This window comes from Arvicola amphibius, chromosome 4, assembly GCF_903992535.2.
Source record: "Arvicola amphibius chromosome 4, mArvAmp1.2, whole genome shotgun sequence".
Lineage (NCBI taxonomy): Eukaryota > Metazoa > Chordata > Mammalia > Rodentia > Cricetidae > Arvicola > Arvicola amphibius.
This window is the reverse complement of record NC_052050.1, coordinates 86585605-86612487: the sequence shown is the minus strand read 5'-3', so window position 1 is coordinate 86612487 and position 26883 is coordinate 86585605. Positions and strand designations below refer to the sequence as shown.

Sequence of the window (26883 nt, the reverse complement as noted above, 5' to 3'; positions counted from 1 at the left end):
AGGCCAGCCTGGTCTGCAGAGCGAGTTCCAGGACAGGCTCCAAAGCTACAGAGAAACTGTGTCTTGAACGGTTCCCCTCCACCATTCCCCCTTCCCTGGCAAAATTCACCAGTCACCAGCATTGTACCCAAGAAGTCCTCCTCGCTCGGAGACTCAGAAGTCGGCCCTTGCTGAGGGCTCCCTTCTCCCCACTGACCATGGCCCTCTGGCCCAGTGTCTGCCCCACTCCCCATTCCTGTCTCACTTTCCATTCCAGGGCACCAGCATGGTTGGCCTGTAAACATTTTTGTCCATCTTTTTCCTTCACGCCCAGTCCCTGAACATTCTGTTCTCTAGATCAGCATCTATCCACTGGCAGAGGTGGTGTATGTGTGTGTGTGAATGTCTCTGTGTGTGCACTTTTAAGGATTTGCTTGTTTTAGTTACTTTTCCACCACTGTTTATAAGACAGCATGACCAAGGTGTCTTATGGAGGAAACAGTTTACAGGGCTTACAAATTCAGAGGGTGAGTCCCTGGCCACCATGACTGGAGCATGCAGTCAGCACTGCACTCTGAGAGCTTACATTATGTATACAACATTCTGCCTCCGTGAATGCCCACATGCCAGAGGAGGGCACCAGATCTCATTACAGATGGTTGTGAGACACCATGTGGTTGCTGGGAATTGAACTCAGGACCTGTGGTAGAGCACCCAGCGCTCTTAACCTCTGAGCCATCTCTCCAGCCCCCAGTGTGGGCTTTTGAAACCTCAAAGCTCACCCCTAGGGACATGCCTCCTCCAACAAGGCCACGCCTCCTAACCCTTTCCTAAGTGTTCCACCAACTGGGGACCAAGCATTCTAAAATATAAGCATGTAGGGTCATTCTCATTTAGACCACTACAATGTGTGTGAGTGTTTTCCCTCCATGTGTGCATGTGTATGTACCATGTGTATGCCTGGTATCTGCAAAGATCAGAAGAGGGCATGGGATCGCCCGGATCTGGAGTTACACATGGCTGTGAGCTGCCACGTGGGTGCTAGGAACTGAACCTGGGTTCTCTGTGTATAGCAGCAAGTGTTGTTTATGGCTGAGCCATCTCTCCAGCCCCACTGTGTCCTTCTCCTGGCCCCATAACCTAAGGTTTTGTGGGTGCTAGGCAAACCCTCTATCACTACATTTCCAGTCCTCTGAAATACTCTAACTGAAATATAACAATTATGTGTATATATGAGGTACAATCGCCATTTTAATATGCACATACATGATAAACAGATGAATTTACATGCCTATGACCTCAGCTACCAAAACACCTGAAAATTTCCTCCTTCACAATTTTGAAATGTAAACATAGTAACTCAGCAGCAGCCATCCTGCTGTGAGCTTAGGGCTCAGGTCTCCAGGCTGTCTTACTGACAAGATACACCCATTCCCCATTCCCAGCTGTGGTACCTACCAGTCCACTCTATATCCACGAGTTCAACCGACATCGTCCAGCATCTCCCTGGGTCTGGCTTAGTCACTTAACATAATAGCCTTCAGATGCACCCATGCCCACATAAACCACAGGACTGCCTTCTTCTTCAAGGCTCAACAGGATTCCACAATCTCTGCCTACTAGATTTTCTCCATCATGCCTCCATTCATGAATGTTTAGGTTGCTTCCTGGGAAGTGTATTGCAGTGAACATGGGGTTCCCCTATCCTTCACCCGTGGGGCTGGGGATGGAACCAGATCCTTGTGCACTGGAGGTAAATTCTCTACCACTGAACTAAAGCCCTGACCTCAAGAAGGGGCTGTTTTTCATGGTCACAGACTAGTAGAGTGTGTTTTGATTCTGAGCACTCTGAGCCTTTGATATATATAGTTATTGGTTTTATCAGATAGGGTTCCTAGCTGTCCTGGAACTCACTCTGAAGACCAGGCTGGCCTCAAACTCACAGAGATTCATCACCTGCCTCTGCCTCCTGTGTGCTGGGCTAAAAGATGTGTGTCACTACCGCCAGGCTGACTTTGTTATTTATAACTGGCTAACTCTACCTAGAAGGTTCCAGATTCTGCCCCTTCCCCTTTCAGGGAGAGGTTTCACTGCAGGTTCTGGAGGAGAAAGAGGACCCTGGAAGGCAAACATAGCCCCAAGGCCCTGAACCCTCAAGCTGCCTACCCCTGCAAGGCCTTTTTATGCCTGGCTCACCATCTGGTCAAAGCTGGAGTCAGCTCTCAGGCTTCTGCTTTCTCTCCACAGAGCTCATCTGGCTTCTCTGGGCCACTGCAATCCCCCAGCACTCTCTGCAGTGTGGCCATCATAGCTGAGGAGCAGCCATACTTAACAGGGATCGGAATGCCTTCATTAACTGGAAAAGCGATTGGTGTTGACATGTAGGGACATCCATTTTAATTATGGCAGAGGACCTCCTTATTAATTATTTAGATCCAAGAGAAAATAATACATTGAAAACAGAAGGGAAACATTGGCTCTCTTCTGCCTTGAGTATTTTGACATGAGGCCATCATGGTATACATGCACAGATATGCACAGTACCCATGTCTGAAACATACGAGCACAGAGCGGAATCAATGGGCCCACATCGCCCACTGATTCTGTTCCTCTAGTGTCTAGGAATTCTGTCACTTAAAGAATGCAGAGATGAAAGTGCTGGCTATGTTTGAGAACAAGTCATAGGAAAACAAGCTACAAAACCACAGGCGTTGGTGTTAGGCGCCTGAAAGAACATTTAATTCAAGCAATTGGTTCCCTTTCTGAACTCCGGCCACTGTAGACGTAGGCAAGGCAAGATGAAGACAGAAAATCCTGACAATCATTCAGGGCAAAAGCACCTTGCACAGTAAGACAAAGCGCTTCCCCAAGCACTCAGCTTGGGTGCTTGGCTGAGTCCTCTCTCACACTGTGCTCAGTGTCACAGCCACTCACTCATGAGCATTTTCTCTTCTGAGTCTCTAATCCGGGTTCCAAAAATCGCAGGCAAATGTGGTTCATTTAAAAACTCCGTGGTTGGGGCCCAAGCTCCTGATCTTAAGCCTTGAACCAACATATGACACAGCAGGTCATGCAGGAAGGCCTGGCTCTGTCTTTAGTTGTTTCTTTTCCTTTTAAAATTATTATTATTAGTAGTAATAGTAATAATAAAGAAAAAACTCCAAACCTTTGTTGGGGGAATATCATTTTAAGATGTGTTGCTTTTGTTTATGTTGCATTTGTTTAACTCTGTGAAGCTGTGATTCTTTGCCTGTCTGAAACATCAGATGGTCTAATAAAGAGTTCAATGGCCAATAGCGAATCAGGAGCAAGGACAAGAGGGGCTGGCAGGTAGAGAGGATAAATAGAAGGAGAAACAAGGAAGAAGAGGAACAAGAGAACAAGCAGAGGAGGACGCCAGGGGCCATCCACCCAGCTACACAGCAAGTCACAGAGAAAGAGGTAAAGAGAGGTATATAGAAATGGAGAGAGATAAAACCCCAGAAGCAAAAGGTAGACAAGATAATTTAAGGTAAGACAAGTTGGTCAGAAACAAGCCAAGCTAAGGCCAGGCATTCATAACTAAGAAGAAGCCTCTGTGTGTGATTTATTTGGGAGCTGAGTGGTGGCCCCCCAAAAAAGCCAAAAGAGTAAAACATCACACAACAAACCTTGGTGTCCAAAAAAGTCCAACTTGGCTAGGATAAAGCTCATGCTGAGTACTTGCCTAACACGCACCAGGCCCTTGTCTCTGCACAGGAAGCAACAACAGCAAAGCCAGGAATTTACACAAAGCTGCACCATTCAGTGGCAGGACGGTGTCTGCTTTGTCCTTATCAACCATCTGCATCTCGCACGTTATTGTAACTCATGACTTAATGAGACTGTATCCACACCAGGCAGGAGAAATGGCTTGGTGGCTAAGAGCGCATACCGCTTCTGCAGAGGTGGGTCCCAGGTTCCGTCCTCACCATGCCCGCGGAGTGACTCACCAACACCTCTCACTTCAGCCCCAGGGGGATCTGGGTACCAGTACTCCCATTTATATATTCACACACAGACACAGGACACATAAATATAATTGAAAATATTAAATACATTCTTTTAAGATTTACTCCAAAAATATATCCATGTGCTTTCAAAGCGTCTCCAACTCTTTCACAGTTCAGAGTGAGTGCCTTCTGTCCCAAGTGTTCTCTCTTCAGCCGTGACCTTGTGGAGATCAGAGTTGGTCTGTGTGTCCTCATTGGCCCCACAGAGCACCTCTATGTGTGTGATTATGATTATTATTATCATTTTATGTGCCCTGGTGTTTTGCCATGGGTGTCAGGTCCCTTGGAACTGGAATTACAGACAGTTGTGAGCTGCCATGTGGATGCTGGGAATGAAACCCGTGTACTCTGGAAGAGCAGTCAGTGTTCTTAACTGCTGAGCCATCTCTCCACTCTCTCTCTCTCTCTCTCTCTCTCTCTCTCTCTCTCTCTCTCTCTCTCTCTCTCTTTCTCTCTGTATGTGTGTGTGTGTGTGTGTGTGTTTTCAAGACAGGGTTTCTCTGTGTAACAGCCCTGACTGACCTGGAGCTCTCTTTGTAGACCAGGCTGGCCTTAAACTCACAGAGATCGACTTGCCTCTGCCTCCCCAGTGCTGGGATTAAAGGTGTGCGCCACCATCACTCAGCTAGTGTGTGTACATTTTAATAGCATGCAACATGCACGCTGTTTTGTATCTAAACCATTCCATTGTCTAGTGCATCTGTCCATTTTCCATTTTCCCAGTGTTTTAATAGCTGACTTGGAAGGACTGATTCTGAATGACTCACCTCAAATTGATGGGTATATGGTCACTTCCGGTTTCCCATTCTTGCAGTCATTGCTAAGATGAACTTGTAGGAATTTGTAACTTTGGACACTGGTGTTCCTAAGCAGTGTTTTGTTTTTTTAAAATGAGGTGAAATTCGTGTCACATCGGGCCAGGTGCTTGCCTGTAATCCCGGCACTCAGGAAGCTGAGGTAGGAGGGTTATGACTAATAAATCAACACACGCTTCAGTTCATGCCTTGGTGCCTCTGTAACACTGTGCAGCCATCACTGGTATCAACTTTCACCACCCCCATCACCTAAAAAAGCCTCTTCCCATTAGGTAATTATTCCCCTTTCCCTGTCTCCTTTCTCTCTGTTGATGCTACTCCCCATCTGCATCTACGAATCTACCTCTTCTGGACATTTCACACAAGTGCCATCATACCATATGCAGCCTTTTTTTTTCTTCTTCAAGACAGAGTTTCTCTCTGTAGCTTTGGGATCTGTCCCGGAACTTGCTCTGTAGACCAGGCTGGGCTTGAACTCACAGAGATCCGCCTGCCTCTGCTCCCTAAATGCTGGGATTAAAGGCGTGCGCCACCACTGCCAGGCCCATATGCATCCATCTATGTGTGCCTTCTTTCACACGACGTCATGATTTCAAGGTCCTTTCATGCTGTGGTCTGTCTCAGTACTATGTTCCTTTCCATTGCCGAGGATAGACCACAGGTTTTTTTAGATGGCTGTGAGCTACCTTGAGGTTGCTGGAAATTAAACTCAGGACCTCTGAAAGAGCAGCCAGCGCTCTTAACTACTGAGTCATCTCTCCAGCCTCTTATAGTTTGTTATTTTTTTTATTCCTGAAAAGCAGGGTGCTACAGGAGAGCCTCCTGTGCCCTCCTCAGAGTGGCTTCTTTCTTTCTCTCTCTGTCTCTCTGTCTCTCTCTCTCTCTCTCTCTCTCTCTCTCTTTCTTTCTTAGATTTACTTATTATGTATATAATGCTCTGCCAATATGTTTGCCTGAAGGCCAGAAGAGGCACCAGATCTCATTACAAATGGTTGTGAGCCACCACGTAGCTGTTGGGAATTGAACTCAGGACCTCTGAAGGAGCAGTCAGTGCTCTTAACCACTGAGCTATCTCCCCAGCCCCCATTGTGTATCTGTTTCTAGAACTGATCCGAGTTGTTTTGTCACATAGCCTGGAAGACTTCTTTCCAAGAACTTTTGTTGGTTTTGTTGTTTCTTTTTAATCAAGAGGTGGATAAAAGAGGCATTGGCCCTCAAGTGCCTCCTGAGATGGAGTTTCTTGAATTGGAGAGAATTTTAGGAAAGTCGGTGGCTTGGTCAGATTTTATTATGTGTGCTAAAAACGAAACAGCTTGCTGTAGGAAGGACTCCCACTGCTCCTGAGACCTGGTCCTTGGGGGCTGGAAACCAGCAACAGTAATAAATAAGCTCTTATACCCCACCCACTGGCGTGTGTGTTGTACTGGCCCCTGGTTCCAGCTACTGCAAAGCTGCACTCATTCATTTTTTCCATTTGTTCCTTTTGTTTGTTTGTTTTTCAAGGCAGGGTTTCTCTGTGTAATAGTTCTGTAGACCAGGCTGGACTTGAACTCACAGAGATCCGCCTGTCTCTGCTGTCTGAGTACTGGGATTAAAGGCGTGTACCACCACCACTTCCTTTAAAACCTTCTAAAACTGCTTACTAAGTGCCAGGTATTGATATATTAAAGGCAAGAAAGGCCCCCTGTACTTCCCAGATCACTCCACAGCAAGAAAAGTGTGGGCGTGAAGAAATGACACAGCTAAGGGCTAGGGAACCGTCAGCCCATCCCATAGGAAGAACCAACGCCTTGGCTCAGTGTCCCCATGTGGACCTTCATTTGGTAGAATGATGAGGAAGGCTTGCAGCCAGCCAGGTGGCAAGGCTGCATCGCAGGCGGCTCACACACCTGGTTCAAACCCTTTCCGCTACCCTGATTACAACCTGAGCGCTGGGACTGACCTTTCAGGCTTTGACTCCTGCAGGATGAGGAAAACACACTATCCACGCTTTGGGAGGAAAACAGGTGTGTGTGTGTGTGTGTGTGTGTGTGTGTGTGTGTGTGTGTACCTATGTGTGTATGTGTGCAGACAACAGCTCAAGAGCCATTACTCAGCCTTTACCCATGTTCCCGTCTGCCCAGCTCCCTGTGGCTTTTGAACTAGTAGCAGCCTGGGCTTCTTTCTCAAAGTTCTGGTGCCCCAGGAAGTGCCCAGACAGTCATTCAGCTGGCCTGGGTGGTTCCTCTCCCTGAAGAAGACTAGCTACCATTGGCACCCCACTTCCAAACCCTGAGGCCTCCTCCCCTGGCAGTGCTCCCCATCCAGCTCCCTGCAAATGTCCTTTAAGGGGAGCTCCCCATCTCTAGCCTGTGCTTCCCGGGATTTCTCACAGAATGGGGGAAATCACCCAAATCCAGCTTCCAGTAGAGGGCGTAGCCACTGCAGAACCCTCTGGACAAACAGTGCCTGAAGCTGATAAGATCTCTTCTGTTAGAACTTTCTTAAGGCGTCATAAATCTTTTATTAACATTTGGTATTATACTAATTAAAACTGTTCTCTGTATGTATTATTAATTTCCCTAGCACTTCTTGCTGGGGTGACATTTTTAGCCAGCTAAGCAGAATGTAGCACAGTAAATAAGAAGAAACTCATTTCCAGACAATTAGCCTTGCAGAAAAATCAGTTGGTTAATGGAAGGCATGATGATTACAAATTTTACCTAAATAAACAGGGTATCTTAATGGTGACTCTTCAAGCTAAGTAAACAGATTGGGGTGGTAATGTCCTAAGCAATACTTAAATGTAACTGTTTAATAAATTGGCAAATTACTCATTTCATCTTAGAACAAAATGGTAATACTGCAGTAATAACCTAGTATATATCCCGTAAATATGAGGCTTTATCACTTTAGCTCTGAAGAAATCACCACAGTGATATGTCAGCATTGATCTAAAACTGCAGCATTTTATCTCAAGTTTATTACCCATTTTTGAGAATCGCTGAGATTTTCAGAGCATAATGGCAATAAAAGAAGAATTTAAAAAGCGCTTTAATGTGCATAAGTTAATCAGAGGTATCCTCGGGGGGAAAAGGAAATTTGGTAAAACATGAATTATAAGCATCATTTAAACTTACTTTGGACACTAGAGATAATAAATGGCACCATAATTTAGAAATAGCTTTTAACATCAATGACGGTAAGTACCACTTTACTGTTCATAAGAATTGCAGAGCTATGGTGCTGAGGCCAATTTTATTAGCCATTTTTTTCTTTATAAAAGCAATCCAGCCCTTTCCACAACTGAGGAGACAGGAGCAAGAGTTACGTGCTAATATGCAAAATGCATTTAAGTTTTTTGAAATAGAGAATAATAAATTGTGCCAAAAGATAGAGTCTGGAGACGAATGAATGATCATTTAAAAAGAATAAGGCGTTCTCAGAGTTTACATATTTGGGGAAACTTGATAAAAAAAAGAAGCCAACAAATTGTTCATACATTTTTCCATTTGCTGGAGCATGCGAGTGTGCTTTCAAAGCTGAGAGATGAAGCCATAAATCCCAGCAATCGGGAGATGCTGCAACAGGAATATATTTCTGTAAATTGTCGCCACTGACAAATTGCTTTTAAACTGCGTGCAGTGCAGGTTCAACTTTCTTTCCAGGAAACACACACAACCGACTTGCAGGGTAGCTGTAGACCCTGACCCTGACCTCAGCTCACCAAGTGCAGGCAGCCAACTCCCGGGTGGATCTCCCACTCTGGGTGGCACGTCACCGAGACTCCAAGAGCCACCCACTAAGTGCGCAGCACTTGGCTGAACATCACAGAGTCTCCATAAAAGGCTGGAACAGTGCACAGCCAGGTTTGCAGAAACTGGTTTTTGTGGAAGAAAGAAATCCAAGACATCAGTCTAGACCCTGCCCCCCCCCCAGGATTTAATAACTCCAGGTTCAAGGCCTTTGGCTCCTCCACCCGATGAATCTGAGGACCCACAAAACAATCCATCTCACTTGATCTCAAAATCTCAGATGTATCGGAGCAGCACAGATGCCAACTTCCTCTGCTTTGGACATGACTTGTATAAAAGGCCTGGAGACCTCATCAAAGAAGCCCCCGATGGAGGTGGGTGGGGAAGATTCCAGAAAGTACAGCGAGGGATGAAAGGAGGAGAGGGGAAAGGAAGGAGAGAGAAGAGGAGGAGAGGAAGAGAAAAGGAAGAAGAAAAGGAAACGGGGGGGGGGGGGGGGAAGGTAGAGGAGAGGGAGGAAGAGGAGAGGAATTGGTGAGGGGAGGACAAGGGGCAGCAGCAAGGACCCTGACTGTGCAGTTTAGGCAGCCTCCTGCCCATCCTGACCTGGTCTCATCTCCAGACACTTCCTTCTCCCTCCCTCAGACAGAGCCCAGGAAACACTTGTGGAGGGCTGTGCTTGTTCCGTTGGTGACCAACCCCATGACTGCAGCTGCTCCTTACCAGAGTGTCTGACTGGATGCAAGACTTCAAAGCTGCCTTAGAGACCGATTGGAAGCTTCAGCAGCTGGATATAGATGGGCTGCTGCTGGATGCAGCGTCAGATCCTGGGCAAACACACAGGAAAGCTAAAAAGTAGGCTTTAGACCTTTGTAGGATTATTTAAGGGCCCAGGCAGATCTTGAGCCCAGAGCTCAGCACACAGTAGGTGCTTTGCACAAACTAGTTTTCTTCTCTGGAGTCAGTCAAAGCAGCTGGATGGCCTACTCTATTTGACACCAGGAAGATTTTAATAACCCTAAACCTCACACTCCTGTTCTCCAAATTGGAATATTGATGTCTGCTGAGTTCCCAGGCTAGATCTAAGGGTAAAATGTGTAAGGTGCTTGGGTAAAATGCCTGACCCACAGTAGATAATCTATAAATGCTATTTACTATTACTACAATTGCTTACTAAGCATTACTAAGCACCTACAGTATGTCACACATCCGCAACCAAAAGGAACAAGCCACATGAGGCACCAGGACCTATTCTCTCAGAATAATCTGGATTTTCAGCTGTCAGTCAACAGTCCAGTTCTGGAAAGGTCCTCTTCCCTGGGAGACACTACATTAGGAGGCTGAAGGGAGTGAGGGTGCTGGCCCTGGGCATACTTAGTTCTAACTGGCTGTGAGTCCCTGGCTTTGCTTCCTTCTGTGTATGAGCAGACAGAAGGTCTCCGTGCGTGAGAATTCCCGTGGGTTAACAACAGTCTCAGTTAAGTTGTCCTGGCTGCAGACGAAGAGGTCAGAACAAGATAGTCTATTCTCTTGGACAGCAAAACTGACCTGCCAAATCCAGAACCCCGTATGTGTGGTGGTGGGCCGATGTCTCATTACCTGATTCCACACCACTCTTCCTTAGACCTGCAAGGAAGAGTCTGGGGTTGAGGCCTCCACCTGTGACAACCACACCCACAAGGATCCGCTAGAGCCTGGTTTTAGCTGGGGTAAGAGGAGTGGAGCAGAGAGTGGAGGTTGCTCAGCTCCTTCGAACTGCAAGAGTGAGTACCTTCAACCTCTTTCAAGAGTGAGTACCTTCAACCTCTTTCAAGAGTGAGTACCTTCAACCTCTTTCAAGAGTGAGTACCTTCAACCTCTTTCAAGAGGCTCTAAAGAGACCGGCCAGAGAGGCCAAAGCAAAGCTAGCCCAGGATAATGTTTATAAACAGATCCACTTTCTGGTTTATATCCTGTGCTGCCTAAAGATAATGATATTCAAAGCGGCCAGAATTCCCTTTGGCAGGCTCACAAAGACTTCGGTTTTAATAACAAGGTGGTTTGAGGCCCCTCCAGCATAAAGCTTGTGAACTGGGGTTATTTGGCTTCCATTAATGTCCTGGCATCAGCGGGGCTCTGAAATGCTGTGGTGCCCCTCAGTTTCTCATCTGCAAAATGGGAGTTGTGTGTCTGCATCTACCTCCTATGTTATCTGAGGAGCTGTCAGATCGCGCAGGCGCCCTCAGAGCAGCTACTGCTGACCATTCAGAGCCCACCTCCGGATCTACCATGCCTGGGTACAGGTGGCTGCAATTCTGAAAGGGACTCTCAGGGCTGAGGACTGGCGTTATGCCATCCTTGCTCGAAGCCCCCCTTACTCCCCCTCTCCAAACGAACTGAAACTGGAGGCGGTAATAAAGTCCACCCCTGCGGGTGGAGGGGGCTCACAGGTCCTCCCGGGGTTGGGTTTCCTTTTTGCTTTCCCCACCCCCATCTTCCTTAGCTTCACTCTGTCCTAGGAACAAAAGTGCCCCAGCTGTGGTGCCCAAACGGCAGATGCGAACGTGCGACTGCTTAGCATATTCAGGCGGTCTGAATCCAGCACCCCTTCCTTTCTCCTGCCCCGGGAACCCAGCCCGCAGGGAGTCACGCGGGCCACATTCTCGTTGTCTTTCCCAGGAGCCTAAGCATTCTCGTTTGCTGCGGCCTTTGCTGGCAGAAGCAAAAAGGGGGAGGGGTGGTCTCCTGAAAGGCGGACGAAGGTGGCAAAGAGTGTGCCGCCGTCCACCCAGGTCCCAGGCGCTCAAGAGTTTCTACGCATCCAAAGGACACCAGCAACAGAGATTGAGACCCGCCACACGCGCGTCCAGGTCAGGGCCTGCTCCACAAGCGGTTAAAGCCAGCCAGCGACGTTCACTTTACGTGAAGATTTGGCTTCTCAAAATCGGGAGTGTGGATCAGCACAAACCTGTCTAGCGAACCCACTGCGGAGGAGCTTTCCCAGCTACGGTTTCTGTTGGCTAGGGAGAGACACAGCATTGGTTCAGACTCCAAGGCCAGCAAGAGGTGGTGGTGGGGCCGAGGGGCACAAAGCAGTCACTTTAAGGGGCGAGAGCGAGGTTCTCCGACAGCTTGCCTTCTCTGTCAGCTCCCCACTGGTAGAATCGGAACACAAGACTGCTGGAGATGGGAGGGTGGATGGTGGGAAAGAAAAATTTAAGCTCGAGTATTCTGTTCAGTTGCGTATTCTTTCTTTTCCCGTTCTGCTTCCTCCCCACACCGACTGGGAGCATACCAAAGGGGTTTAATAAATACTTCTGTACCGGGCAGTCTGACAAGAGAACACCCATTTCAGCTGAAGTGAGGGGCAGGTACAGTGACTGAGGCACCGCAATGGGTAATGTCAGGATACTGACAAGCCTGCCCCTGTCCAGGTCCGAGGTACCCACCAGTGTCGCCAGCCAGGGAGGATGCTGTTCGGCGTCTGCCCTTTCCCCCACAAGCAACACTTTGATTAAGCCCCTATGCCATTAGTAGACGTTCAATTAGATTTTTTTAATCTGGAAAGTATTTTAAAAGGTTTTTATTTTTATGATAAATTTATTAACGACTGTACCATTGTTGTGGTTGTTTTTCTTGAACAGTGTTTGCCTATTTTTAACCGAGTCAGTAAACAAGGCGCTGAGACTTTCTAAGTCACTCACGCCGGACCACCCCAGGACCCTGCCTCCCTGGGCCGGGGTGTGTCTCAATGAAAGGTGCGAATGGGGATGGATTCCGTTAGGATTCTGTCGGACTCTGAACTTAGACAGCACCGCCCGGGCTGAGACCTTGGTCACCGAGAGAGCACTGCTTGGAAAAGTGGAGGCGCATGGAAAACCGCCGCGACCTTAGGAAACCCTCACTATTACCGAATGCTCGTCTTCTCCTGCCTCGGCTTTAGTTGTGCCCAGGCTGAGATCAGGATCTGGGGGGAAGCGTCCCAGGACCCTTCTGGGTGACATGGCTATAATTTAGGCTATGCCTGCCATTCTCTGAGCTCCTGAGAGTGGATGGTAGTTGGGAGGGCTCACTCCGTGGCTTCTAAACTGGCACTCCAGGTCCGCCTGCCCCTGAGTGGGGTGCGGTCGCTTTCTGGGGGAGGGGGGAGGATGGCACTGTGCTTGGCCTGCCTCACGCTCTGCCCGGCTTGGGGTGGTCGCTGGATCTATTATCCTGGCGTGGCTTCCTCTCTTGTGCATACATGCTGAAAATGGCCCGGCAGGCTAGACAGGGATGCCGGAGACGCTGGAAGCCCTTTCAACTCCCAGGCCCTGTCCACCGCTCAAATGCGAGTGGGAAGACCCTTCAGCCTCACTGAGGCCTGGGAACTTCTCGTCAGGGTGACTGCACTAGGCCGCCTTCTCACCCTCAGGTTAAGCTCCGTACCCTTTCCTGCCTCGATAGGCCAAGCCAAGCGGTTGCTGCCGGGCAAGAACGTCCAGGCGTTGCGCCTACCAGTCAGAGCTGACTTCGGAACTTCTCTGGGCCTCCGCGTTTTCGTCAACAAATTGAGGAGGGCATCCACACCAGAGGGTGTAAAACCCACCCTAACCCAGCTCCTCCGGCAGAGTCGCCTTTTCTCTTGCAGACGCAGGCGACTGACCCGGAGTTTTTCTGGCTCCCTCTGCAAGGCTCTGATGTGGCGGAGTGGCCTAGCGTCCCCCAGTCCCACATCGCACTAGCTAGCAAATCTAGCTCCTGGAAGCCTTGTCCCTGGCCCCAGATGCCTTTTCCAAGTGGGCGCTAGGTGCTGCCTCGAAACCCTGCGCAGGGTGATCCTGCGTTACGCAGTGGTTCGGCCAGCCAGGCAGCCTCAGATCTGTAAAATGGGTGCAACGAAGAAGGACACTGAGAAGGGTCAGATGATTCAAACGCGCAGCCTCGGCGGCTTCTGCTGTGCAGCCGCTCCGTCCCCGGTGCCGCACTCACCCGTTGGCGGATGGAGTCTCTGCCGGGCCTAAGGCTGAGGAGCATCACTAAGGAGAAGCCCTTGTTCCTTCAGCTCAACCTCTAAGCTTGCCTGACCCTGGTCGTGACTCCACCTTGGCCCACGGTCCTCTCAGAGCAGTGTCTCTTAACGGCTCACCCTCGGCCTCTCATCCCGCACAATAGCAGAAAGGGTTTAGGGACTTGGCAGGTAGTGAGTGGAAGGTACAACACATCCTTGCAGCTCAGCAATTGCTCCCACCCGCTGGGGGAACCCACCATGCTCTAGATGAGCTGGGCAAGAAATGGTCGCCTCACCGGGACCACACGCATGAGATCTGGCTTAGTCTCCTAACTCAATCAGACTGCTACCCGTTATCTAATTCGGCAAGGTTTGATTGGGGCAAATGGCTCAGAGGCCTCCAACTAGTTAAGGCAACGAGTGAGAGGACTCCAGCCCCCCACCTAACTCTCCGGCTTCTTAACCAGAGCCCTTTTGTGCAAGACGAAGAGCCTGCAAGGAAGAAGAAGACAAGGCATGTGCCCCCAGAGGTTTAAGGATCGAGGTTGACCCTGTCAAAACAACACAAATAATTGAGAGAAACAAAAACGGTAGGCCTTATTACGGCGCAATAGAGCGAATCCTGGAGGACCAGACAGAGACCACAGCCCTGAGGGATGAACTGATGGCTTGGCAGAGAAGGGCCTCCTTCCCCAGGCAGAGGGCCAACTTTTTCCACCTCCTGACCACGCTCTTTGAGCTTTTCAGCAGAGTAAATAAGAGCATTTCAAGAAAACATCTCGGGAGGAGACCCGAAGCCTGAGTCACCTTAGTTCCCCCCACCCCGTGTCTGTTAAGTCCTAAGAGGCGCGGATTTAGGGTTCGAAGGGCTTGAAGGTGCGAGTGAGGATCGGAGCTGGGATTGGGGCGTCTCCTTAGTCGAGCTTTCCCTCCACCAGCCTCGAAAGGGCTGTCAACACCTCGGCCCGCTTACAACGAAGATTCCCAAGTGCCACAGCCTACAGGGCGGTGCTTGGCTCTGAGAGAGTCGGTGGGGTAGGCGGAGGATACTCCCCCAAAAGTGTTTAGCTGCTGGGAGCTAACGGGGAGTGGAGTATGGAGGAGGGAGGAAGGGAAGAACAAAAACAGAAAAAAGAGACAAAGACTGAAACAGAGGCGAAGAGATTCTGAGAAAGGAGGAAGGGAGCAACAGCAACAAAAAGATAAGAGAGAAGCGGGGCGCGGGGTGGGGGGGGGAAAGGGGCTGAGCAGAATTTGGAGGAAAAGTGGCTACGAAAAAGAATTGGGCTCAGAGAAATTAAAGGCAACAGGGAACAAATTGTAAAGCGTGAAACCGTAAAGGAAAGAAACCACGACAACAACGGCATACACAGAACAGCATACGGAGAGCAGGAAACAAACGGAAAGAACAGGCAATACGGTAGAGAAAGAATGGAGAGATGTTTTAAAAAGACCACAAGAATGATAAAGGGGGAAAAATCAAGGGACAAGGGTGCATGTTTATCGTGGCTGGAAGGGACCCTTTGCTCTGGATCTCGCAATCTAGAAACTTCCAAAGTTCGGTCGTTAGAAATCTGAGATAACGCTACGCTGCTGCTACACTTAGGCTTAGGGTTCTGGGAGTTGGGGCACCCCGGATCCCTCCCGTCAAGTGGAATAGTGAAGTAGTGTAGTGAAGATCGCTGTGACGTCGTATAACGTCATACTCCACCTGGGATCTTGCGAAAACCCCATGTATTAGAAGCCCGTACTGTGCCCGGGCCCTGTGCTCGCAGGACGCCCAGATCTCTTAGAGTCCGGTCCACGAGTGGCGCCGGGCCTCTGGAAAGAGCCAAAGCTGGATATGCGAGCGTCCAGCGTTTCCTCTCCAGGTGCAAAAAGTTCTCTTTTACTCGTTTTCCCACCCACTAGGTGAATTTGACCTGTGACGGACTCAGAACCCGCTCAGGACGGAACTTTCCTTTCCCAGCAGCACGGGACTGGATCCCAAGTCCACTCCCACCCCGCCGGCAACCGGCTTCGGGCGACTGGCTGCAACTGACCTGCACGGCGCATCCTCCGCTGGGCCCCGGACCGGGGTTCGGGCTGGGGCGAAGCCAGTGTAGCTCGCAGACCTGGACGCGACCGCGCACACCGGCTGCGATCGCCATAGGGGTGGGGCGCATGGGCTGGGGTCGCTGAGCGTTCGAGGAACGAAAACGAAATAAAAGCGGCATTAAGTGAAATAGCTAACTTTTTATTAAATAAAACGACTTAAATAAAAGGAACGGAAAAGGAGAGGCGTACACCCAGCCTAAACGCAGGGTGCCCCCAGCCCCGGGCGCTTCCCCAGTCGCCGGGTCGGCTGCCCCTCCTCCAGCGGCCCCGCAGGGGAAGCAGGTGGCCGGTTTCTAAAGAAAAAAGCCAAAACTTTTATTATTTACACGTTTGGGCAAAAGTACAAAGTATAATACAGGCGCCCAGCCCGGGGGTGCGGGCGCGGGGCGGAGTAACGTAAGGCGCTTCTTTGTCAGGCCCGGGCCTGGGGCGGGACAGGGCGCGGGGCGGGGGCTCGGATTGTGCAGTCGCGCGGACCCGGGCCCAGCCCCCCTCCGCGGCCGGCACTGTGCGGCGCGCCCCAGGGCCCACGCGAGCCGGGCCGCCCTGCCCCTCTCGGCCCAGCTTCCCTTCCCAGCCCGGCTGGGGGACCCGGGCGTCCCGCCTGGTGGGGGCGGCGATCTGTAGCTACAGTGCGCGCTGGTGGCTCACACCAGCGAGGTGACAGCGGGGACCTTGGAACTGTCCTCTTCCCAGGGCTGCAGGTTCTGTAGAGCAAAGAGCGACGAGTTGTGCAGACAGAGCGGGTCGGGCTGGATGGAGTCGTTGAGACTCTTCTGGAAGGCGTCGTGTTGCAGCTGCAGCATGAGCCGGCTCGCCTGCTGCCGCTCCGCCTCCCTCTCCTCTGCCGTCTGCCGCCTGCACCCAGGGAGGGAGAGGGACAGCACTGTCACGCACTGGGCATTGCTAGGCCACCAGCGTGCCCCAGCCCTCCCGGGAACAGGGCAGCCTAGCCCCTCGAGGCGCGGAGCTGCACGCTGCCCGCCCGCACACACTTTTCCCGAGGCCCGCGGGGTGGGAGGGCTGGTGGGACCGCTGGGTTTTGTTTGTACACCCCGAGGGCGCTGGGAGGGCTCTTTGCCCGCCGTCCACCTGCACACCGGATTTTGTGGCTTCGCCAACAATAAATCTTGGTTTTTTTTTTTTTTTTTTTTTGTGTGTGTGTGTGTGTGTGTTTTGTTATCCCCTGCGGGACAACAGCGACAGGGCAATGTATAACTGCCTCGGCCCTGCGGCCAATGGGGTCACTTGGGCCCACGGGTGGACTGGCTGGTTGTGCACCACCAGCTGGGCGGCCCCGGATGGGGTCAGTTTGATAAGATTCTCCCAGACACTGTCTTGAAGCCCTCTCTAGGAGACATCGCTTCGTCGTTTACGGGTTAGATGGAAGCAAGGATCATATAAAAGACAGAGTTGGAGTGAGGACCGTACAGCCCTGGCCATCAATACGAAATCCGAGTGGGTGGGCTGGAATGGGAGAGGGAGGAGAGTGTGGGAGGCCGGGGATGTGTGTGGTGGGGGGGCAGGTGGGAGGAACCCAAACGAGCAAAAGAGGCGAAACAAAACACTGGCGAGGTGGGGCTCGAAATGGAGACGCGGAGGCATAGGAGAGGTGGAGAGAGGTCGGTGGGAAGGAAGGACAAAAATTCTGGAAAAGAGGGAAGATGCGTGGTTCAGGGAGCGCGGGCAGGGGGTGGTACAGGAGAGGGCAGGATGCTGGGCTGAGGCGCAGGGCGGGGCAGGTGAAGGGCAGGGCCGGGCCTCTCTCACCGCCACTTGGTCCTCCGATTTTGGAACCAGGTCTTGACCTGCGCGTCCGTCATTTTGAGGGACTTTGCGAGCGCCGCCCTCTCGGCCGAGGCCAGGTACTTTTGGCGATGAAATCGCTTTTCCAGCTCACAGATCTGCACCCGGGAAAAGGACGTGCGCGGCTTCTTACGCTTGGGCGGCGTCCGGTTCTGGTAGGGGTGGCCAATGCGCCGGGTCACGGTGAAGGGCGTGAGCGCGGCCGCCGCTGCAGAGACACATGAGGCCCCTTGAAGCCCAGCCCCACCACCGTTCAGGCCGCACGTGGAGCCCCCTGGGGACACAGTGCTCCGCTTTTTCGCTCGTCCCGCGCGTCCCCGGCAGCGCCGAGCTAGGCAGGGACGCCCCCCCTTCCCTGGGACGCTGGTTTCTTTTTCCCGCAACTCTCCGATTTCCCCTCCCCTCCACGGCCGCCCCGAGCCCTGGGCACCTAGGCCTCTGCCATGCCTGGGCCTCTGGACTCGTTTCTGGGAGTGGAGGAGTGCACAGGGCGCCGCGCCCCTGGCCCCCGGAGGGTCGAGGCCTGGCTCCTGGTGGCCCGCTCTGCTCACCTGTGAAGCGGTCCTTCACAAAGCGGCGGCTGCTCTCCATCCAGGGGAAATTGAGGCCGCCCAGGCTGGAGACCGTGGGCACGGAGGGCATGGCGGGCAGCGCGCTGGGCAGAGGCGGCGGCACGGCCCCGGGTAGCGGCCTGTGCGCTGGCACCCGGATCACCCCGGCGGGGGCCAGGCTTAGGTTGACACTGTAAGATCCCGCGTCCTCGAAGGGCGCGCCGAGGCCCGCAAAGGAGGCGGGCAGAGACGGGTACGCGGCGCCCGGACGGCCCCCGGGGGGCCCTCCCAGGTAGCTGGCGCCGTCGGGGCCCCGCGGGGCGGGTGCGCTGTCCTGGTCCGGGCTGTTGAGGATTTGGTCGATGCCGAAGCTGATGGGCTCGTGCGGGTGTGGGGTCTGCGCGCTGGCGGGCGCCTCCATCCTGGGCGGGCGGAAGGGCTGGGTTGGGCTGGGCGGGGAGGCGGCTGGGTCCCCGTTACGGCGCGGCCATGGAGCGCCCGGCGCCTCCAGTCGCACTGAAACTTTGCCAAGAGTGCGCGGGCCCGACAGGCTCTGTGTCATCTTTCTTGAACCGAACCTGGAGTTTCCGCTGCTAATTCCTCTCCCGCCGCAGCCATTGGCTGCGATCAACAAGCCTCTCTCCTCTCATTGGCTCTCGGCTTTCAATAAAGGCCTAATTCATGGAAATAGGAGCTTAGGGACTGTTCCAAGGTGACATCATTTTAACAAACGAACAATAGGTCAAATTTATTAGCCGGGATAATGGGCGGCGGATATTAGCGCCCGAACCGCAGCCTCTCAAACCCGAAATCTAACGAAGCTGCAATTAGCAGACGCTCCCCGCTCCAAGCCTGGCCGCTTCCCGCCGCCTCGACCGCGGGCAGGCGCGCTGCTAGGGAAATGGCCTTTTGCCGCGGGGGTTTTCGTTGTCTTCTAAATTCTTTCATCTGAGCAAACCCCAAACAAAATGAATCTTCAGTTACAATGGAGATGCAACCTAAGAACAGTCCTATGAAATCTGCGGAAGCCTCTGGGCCGCTCGCCCTCAGCCGGAGCAACGAAAGCGTCGCATCGTGGGGTGCAAGCTCGGAGCTGTCCATGCGTGGATCAAGGAGAGCACCGGAACATTCTCCATGCGTCCGAAGACACCCGCGTGGGGAGAATTTGCCCCCGCCCCAGCTTTCAACGAGGCGTCGCGGCCACTTTGGAGATGCTCCCTGGCCCCAGCCAGGAGGACTGAGCGGTGACTCGCAGGTGCCCACGCGTGCGGGGCCGGCTGGACTAGGGACCCGAGGTCAATTGGTGGGGAGCTGGGATCCGGCCCCTCGAAATTCGTTGCGGGATAGACGGGGTTGTGGTCGTGGGGTTGGGGATCCCTCCTAGTGTTAGCAGGTTTGGGAACCTCAGTTCGCTAGTGGCACAGGAGGGGGAGATTCCCATTTAGAGCAAATGGAGACATTTTCTTAGGAAATTCGAGCAGCGAGCACCTGCCGGCTCCAGTTCAGATTGGGCGCTGACCACCCTAAGTTCTTCTGTCGCCTCCGGAACTGTCTACATCATTCCGGCAGCACCTCGGCCAGTACCACATGGGGCGCGGTCACCTTTCTTCCCGCCTAGGTGAGACCCAGACTCTTTTCCTAGTCGCGGGTCGTAAAGTCGTTGACCGTAAATTCTGAGCGCTGAACTCCCAGCAGGGCTCTTTCTCTCGTTCCCAGTGTGTAAAAGACCCCAAGCGATCTCTGTGCAGTTGGTCAGAAGTTGTGTGCAGATTTGGGTGGGCCACTTCCTAGCTGAGTAAGCTCGAGCTAGTGACTCCATCATTTTAGGCTTTGGGTTTTCATTTGTAAAATGGGGTAAGGCACGCGGAGTGGAGCGTTAGTGCATGGTGAGAGAGAATTGAGACTGCTAAGAGCAAAGAGCCCTGCACTTAGCAGGGCAGCACAATCGGTCAGCTCCCTTCCCAACCCCACACTCAGTGTGATGGATGGTGTATTATATTATTTTTATTTTGTTTATTTTGTTGGTAGTTTTATTTTGCAGAGGTATCGTGGGCAGGTGTATTTCTTCGCTTATGGGGTCAGAGTACAGGAAGGAGGCAGTGGCTTCTTTTAAATCCTGTCATATTGCTCTCCACAATCCACAAGACTCAGGCTTTGTGGCTCCTTTAGGCCCTGGTGGGCAGTTAGATCACCTGCCAGCTGTGTGACACTGGGTAGCTTTGCTGGCTCTCATAGAGCCACCGTGCTGGGTTGGGGCAGGGAGACTCAGAAACAGTGAGCTTTGAGGAGTGCAGGCCCCAGACAAGGACGTCTAGAAAGGAAAAATACCATTGTGCTGGCTCTGGGGGGCTCTCCCTTCTAATGCAGGCACTGCTGCCTGAGATCCGGAGATCTGAGGGCTTTGGGGCTCCCTGCTGCCTTTCTCCAGCCTCATTTTCTTTATTTGTCAAACACAGAGGGTAGTAGCTACCCCCAGGGTAGCCATGAGAACAAAATGAGAAACCAGCAGTAGAAGTGGCTGTAAGAAATTCCACTCCCTACAGTCGACACTCTGGATTATATAATAGTACCTTTAAGGAGAGAGGTGACTCTCTTGTCCTTGAGAACTCTGTGTGGCATGGTTGGCACTGGTTATCCACTCACACAGTGGGGGAAGCGATGCCCAGATCACCTGAGTGCAGATCTGAGAGGGCTGACCTTGCCGCTTCACTACATCTACTTTCATGCCTGCCCAGAGCCCTGGGTTCCAGGCCTGGCCACTTCCAGGAGTTGGGGAAATGCCCAACAGGCTGTGGCAAAAGGTCCTTGGTACAAGATGAGCAGGATGTGGGTGGCATGACCAGCACTGCTTCCAGGGCATATGCAGGAACCTCTCAGTTTACTGGCTCAGCAGCTTCAGCTTTCTCTCTGCCTCAGTTTCTTAGTGCAGCAGCAGAACAGAGTCAGACTCAAGGGCTGGTCCAGTGGAAAGCATTAGCCAGGAGCTTAGCAGAGGTGAGGGGCTCAGCCTCACCTCTCAGGAGCTCGACTCCTGAGTCCAGCTCCTGAGTCACCCTGAGCTCTGAGCTGGTGATTGCACACCCCCTTCCATTCTTCCTTGGACAAAGGAGGGCCTTTAGGAAGTCCGGGAAAGCAGTAAATCGGGGGAAGTCACAGCCGGCGGTTCTGAACCAGCAGAGTCGGCAGCACTTGGCAGCTTATTAGAAATGGGATGCTTGGATCCTGGGGAGGCCCTCTATGTCAGGAACTCTGGGTGGGTTCAGCAGTCTGCCAACAAGTCATCTACTGACTCTGGTGCCTCTCAAGTTTGGAAACCAGTCCTGTCCATCTCTTTTAGTTGTCAGAGGTACTAGGAAATAAATACGGGAATTGGTTGTTGGGATTGACAGCTCTTGCTTACCCTCTCTTTCATTTTTGTGCTTGCTTATGGGCCACACTTGCCAAAGTCGTCTTTATTGGTCTTGAAGAATGTCCTTGATGGGCTATAGCTAAGAGGTAGAGCCCTTGTTTAACTCGGGGGAAGATCCTGGGCTTAATCTTTAGGACTGGGGGACAGGGGGAGCTTCATTATCCTCTTTTATTTTGAGCCCAGGCTGACTCGCAAACTCTCATTAACCCTCAATTTCTCAAGTGCTAGGATTTACAGGAATGTTCCAGTCTGCCAGACTCATTTTCCTGGTTTTGTTTGTTTTTGAGACGGGGTCTCACTGTAGCCCATGCTGGTGTCAAACGGCAATGTAATGGAGAAAGACCTTGCACTTGAACTTCTGATTTCCTGCCTCTACCTCTTGAATGCCCAGCTTATGTGGGGCAGGGAATTGAACCCAGGGCTTTGCGAGTGCTAGAAAAACCCTCTACCAACTGAGCTACATGCCCACCCCCACCCTCTTATCTGTTTCTTTGAGTCAACTTTGCCACGAATGTTTTGTCTTGCTCTTACTTTTTACAAATTCATTTCTTCTTTGTTGTGCTTAAAGTTTATTTTGCCACACCCCTCATTTAAATAAACGCACTCAAGGAATAATGGCTCCTTCGAGCCTGGTTTGGCGAGCACGTTTTGATAAGTATTTGGTGTTCCTGAAACCGGGAAGTTGTTGCTCTTTTGAACCTGCTATTAATTCAGCACCGAAATGTGGGAGGGAGATTCAGATTCTCTGAGCTAGGGAACTGGGGTCAGGATTCTTGGGAGGATCTAGAGACTTCCAGGCTGCATCAATCTTCTCCTGGCCCCAGGGAGTGAAGCTGGAGAAAGGGTGGTCTTGCAGGGGGCGGGTGGGGAGGGGTACTATAGGATATTCGGAGCTTCAGGAATGAGTGGCAGGATGCTGTAACTGCCAAGTGGTCCAGGAGTCTGGACTCAGGCAGCACAGATTCACCAGTCTCTGGCTTCCTGTGTGATTTGGGATTCAATTTTCCTGTCTTTAAATGGAGTAGGGATTGAATCAAGGCCCTTAAGTGTATTTGGACCAGTTATCCTATTTGAAAGACTGAGGGAAATATTACAGTCTACTTCCATAGAAGGCATAGGCACATGCTTTGGAACACACATCATGTGACAGGCTACCGACCTGCTTACTACACATCCTATGACGGAGCTCTAGGGTCCGTCAGGATCCTAGGGTCCTCTAGTTTTCGGGATGGAAAATGACCCAACTTCTCCAACAAGTATTTCCTGAGCACATACATTTCCTAGCTATTCAGACTTTCATATTTACTTTCTCTTACAGTTGGAGCAGGGAAATCATAGCTTCCCACACAGTGGGGAGGGCTCTGGGAAGAATGCACCTGGGGGATCTGAAAAGGCTCCAGGCTGCCAGCTGGAAGGAAAAATGGCCTTAGGTGGTGGGTGGACACGAGACCTCACCCCAGAGCTGGTGCTTTTCAGCACATGCCCCTGGGGAGGGCTGAAGCTGGGCCATCTTTTGACCAAGTGGACTCTGAGGTCCACTCTTCCTTTCACTCACTTCTACACCTGGGGTGGGCCTGGGTAAAGGAGCCAGGTGTGGAGGTAAGGGCTGTTGTGTGTGTGTTTGTGTGTGTGTGTGTGTGTGCGCGCGCGCACACACACACGCGTGCGGGGGGAGGGTGGGGGGAGAGCGGGCTGCTGCCTGCCTCTCCTTCTGGCCTGGGAGCTCTTTTAGGACACCCATTCAGCACAGGGCCTCACTCACTGGTGGGCCATTATGCTTATGGTGTGACGCTAGGACAGATGAGGGAATAAAGAAAAAAAAAAAGATGAGAACTGGGGCTTGGAAATCTGGAGGCTCCGTTCAGGCTTCTCTCTCAGCTCATCCCATGGCTGGACCCTCTGCATCCTTGAAGATCCAGCCAGCTCTCACCTCCCTCAATTCCACAGCATCCCTGGCCACAGACCTTCTCTATCCCAGCCTGTGGTCCTCGCTGGACTGTGCTGCATCTGACTTCCCAACAAAGCCCGCCAGCTCCATGAGGGCAGAGACTTGGTCTCATTAATTGGCTCATTGCGAATGAGTAAAGAAGCAGGGGTTCTCGACCTTACTGACGCTGCGACTCTTTAATACAGTTTCTCACGCTGTGGTGACCCCCAACCATAAACTGTAATTTTGCTGTTTATGAATCATAATGTAAATATTTTTTTTTTTTTGGAGATGGAGGTTTGCTGAACTTTTCATGACCCACAGGTTGAGAACCATTGGTGTAGCTGAAGTGCTCTTAGGGTCCTGGGACTTAGTCAGCTTCAGACTATGGCTTTGAGTGGGCTAAGCCTGGAAGGGAACTAATGCTGGCAGCAGCATGAAGCCGCAGGGCCAGAGGGAAAGGGACAGGGTATTTTTCCCTAGGGGCTGGTAGGTGCTGGAGGGTGTTGGAGCTGTGACGAAGTGCAGATGGCAGGCTGTGTGGGGTGGGAGAGGTGGGGCAGTCCCTTTGGGCAAGCATATGCTGCAGTATCATCAGGGACCTCCAAGCATCACCTCACACCCGTTTCTGTCCCATCAGCCATTCCCCCCACTCTGTGTTCTACAACTTTGCTTCCTTCCTGACAAATTTTCTCTACTGAATTTGACTTCGTTTCAACCCCTTTGTTGGGCAAATTACATTAAGATGGATGTTGCAGGCACCCTTTATGGCTTATTTATTGTGATACTGTTTGTATCTCACGCTTATAAATAACTTATGTTATAGCTTTTGTTTGTGGAGATGTAACTTACATATTTTATTACGCTTTCTGTAAACCTCAAAAAGAATCTTGTCAAGGGAAGCACTCTTATCAGCAATCCAAACTGTGGGACATAAAACCCGACACTAACATTATTTTTTAATATGCCAAGGAGGCAGGTTACTCTTGCTGTAGTTGGAAAGGTTCACTTCCTCGTAAACTTGCACCTCAATAAAACATTAAAAAGTCTCAAGAACGATTTTATGAAGTACAACAGGAGGAAGAATTAATGGCAGAGCTCACAGACATGGCTCAAAGTGTCTTATTAGACTGGCCTTTTTCTTGAAGTATCTAGTCCCATGGGTTGTGGAGTCCAAAGAGTCCCTTGTCCGCCTCTTCAGTACCAGCCACGAAGGACCCAATTTGGGATTAAGTAGAAAAAAAGTACAGATGCAGTTAGAAAATCTGATTCCCGGCCCAGGCTGCTAGCTGGAGGGAAAATGGCCCCAGGCAATGGCTTCTGCTTGAGGACTGAGGCTTCAGGGGCAATTACTTAGGGATGAGAGGCCCTTGACCAACCTGCAGCTGCCGAGGGCGAGAGCTAGGATGTGCCTTGATTGTGTGGACAACCTACGAAGTCCACACATTTGGAAGGGGTCCCATTGCCACAATCTCAAGGTGTGTGTAGGCTGTCATGCTAGCGGAATGGACTCCAGGGAGCCGAGAGGGTTTTCTGGGTTGTTCAGACCATCACACACAGTGCAGGGACCATGTGCGCCTTGGTGTCCTGCCCTAGATGCTGGCGGTACAGCACTGAAAAATGAGACACATCTTTAGAGTTAGGTTCTAAAGTCCATACCGGAAGCCAGAGTTGAGATGGGTCAGGACACCTAGAGAACCCTTTAAGGATGAGCTGGTGGATGCAGCTGGCTTGATGCATAGCCCAGACTGTACGTCTGTACACTAAAACCTCTCTAGGATGGTGTTGTGTGCAAACACATCCCACACCCTTACTTACTCGTGCCTTAACCGAGTGGTGAGCCCTGTAGAACTGGCAGTGCTATTTTTTCTATTGCTGAGTCAAGGCCGACAGATACATCTGCTATTTGATCACAAGAATAGTTGCACAGGTGGTCTTCATATGCCCTCTGCAGGTCTGCTGGGTATCCTAACATGGCAGTTTTAATCTTGGGATAGAATGGCTCCAGAGGCCACTCCTGTATAAATCTGCCGGTCTTTGTTCCCGCTGGCCTACAAGGTTTTGGTGGCTTTGGTAGTCCCAAACTGAGCTAAAGCCTGTGGTACTATAAAGGTGATGTTCCAACACTTGGTGGCCCCATTTCCCTTTCCTTTCTGAGGAAGGAATCACAATAGAACGTCCAAGGAAAATCAAGATTAGAAAACTTGCTAGTTTAAGAGAGAAACATGTGTGGCAAGGACCAGGAAGGCTGGGGCAGACAGCTTTGAATAATAAGGTTTCCAAGAGTCTCTGCCTCCCGCCCTCATTCAGTCTGACATTGTGGGGTCCTCCCTAGTGTGTGGGACAGGACTAGGGTTTTCACAGCAGCAGATGGAAACCCTTTAGAGCAGGGTGGCTGAAGACTATCTTTGGGTCTCTGCAGTCTCTGGCTCTTTCCCACAAGCTAAGACCTGTGTGGTGAGCCGGGCTCCTCACTCAGGCTGTGAAATGCTCTCAGCTTTGGCCAACCACTGAATGTATTCAGCCTGTGAGAGACTCTAGACCAGGGACCCTGCCGGACTTCTTCTCCCTTCTTCCATGGCTCAGGAGCAGATAAATGTTACTTTAACACTAGGCAAGTGCTCTACCACTGCCTTACATCTCCAGGCAGGCCTAAATCCATTCAAATTTTAGAGTCATTTACTGTTAATAACCAAGTTCTGAAAAACAGGTGGAAATGAACCTAAATATTATAAACATTTCCATTTACCACCAGGAGCAGCAAGGAGTTCTCTTGAGACAGATCCGAGTGGAAAATCTACCTACAGGAGTTGTAACCTATAAGCCACCTTTGGGCCTTACTTCCTAGTGTGCACAGTGGGAGGGGAGGCAGTGTGGGTAAGGAAGGCACTCTCTCCCAGGTGAGAGCTGGCTGTGTGGCAAAGGACAGCACAAGCATCCTTTTCTTGTGAACATTTTAAAGCAAACAATGTAGTGTTTCCGACCCTCAGCGTCTGTGAAGAAACAGCGCTCGGACAGGGGTAGCAGCGTCTTTGTGGAATGAGGTGCAGTTATAACCACCCAGCCCCAAACACCCCAAACCCAAGAAGCCAGGCATTGTGGTCCATACCAGTCAACCTCTACTGAAGAGGCTGTAGCAGGAGTATCACAGTGTGTTCCAGGCTAGCCTGGGCTACATAGCAAGGCTCTGTCTCAAAAAAACAAAACTAAACAAATTAAAAACCAAACAAAAACCAAAGAGAAATTCTTGTCAAGCTCCTTTGAAAGCTGATGTTCCAAAGTCTAGGACTTGTCTTCTCTAGGAAGTTCCATTCCTAATGGAGTGGGGTGGAGAAGGTTCAGGCTCTTTGCCATTAAAGACCACAAGCAGTCTCATCCAGACCATAATGTCCCCTGACTCCCTTCTGCACACAGAAGACAAACACTTTAAGATAAACTTAGGTGACTCAATTTTATATGACAAGCCTGTTGCAAACGCAACTATCAAGAAAGGTTTGAAGAAACACTGTCTGAGAAACAAGATTACAAGAAGAGCCTGTGGATCTCTTCCCTGCAACAGTGAGGC

The 26883-nt window shown here is 51.2% G+C and overlaps 1 protein-coding gene across 1 annotated transcript; it reads right to left on the bottom strand.

Annotated features, from left to right (window-relative positions):
• Nucleotides 1-16272: 16272 nt before the first annotated feature.
• Nucleotides 16273-18403, bottom strand: Tlx3 (T cell leukemia homeobox 3). The gene is made up of 3 exons (XM_038328895.1): nucleotides 17983-18403; nucleotides 17396-17639; nucleotides 16273-16483 (listed from the first exon to the last, which is right to left on the bottom strand). Exons 1-3 carry the CDS (start codon nucleotides 18401-18403, stop codon nucleotides 16273-16275), a joined length of 876 nt encoding a protein of 291 aa, XP_038184823.1.
• Between the last annotated feature and the right edge of the window lie 8480 nt (nucleotides 18404-26883).

Bases quoted from the DNA above. Each gene is read 5' to 3' on its own strand.
- Tlx3 (XM_038328895.1), bottom strand. From the start codon at position 18,403: ATGGAGGCGCCCGCCAGCGCGCAGACCCCACACCCGCACGAGCCCATC. The intron at 17,640-17,982 runs GTGAGCAGAGCG...GTGTCTCTGCAG, and splicing joins TGTGAAGGACCGCTTCACAG to CGGCGGCCGCGCTCACGCCC. The intron at 16,484-17,395 runs GTGAGAGAGGCC...CCCTGGGTGCAG, and splicing joins AATCGGAGGACCAAGTGGCG to GCGGCAGACGGCAGAGGAGA.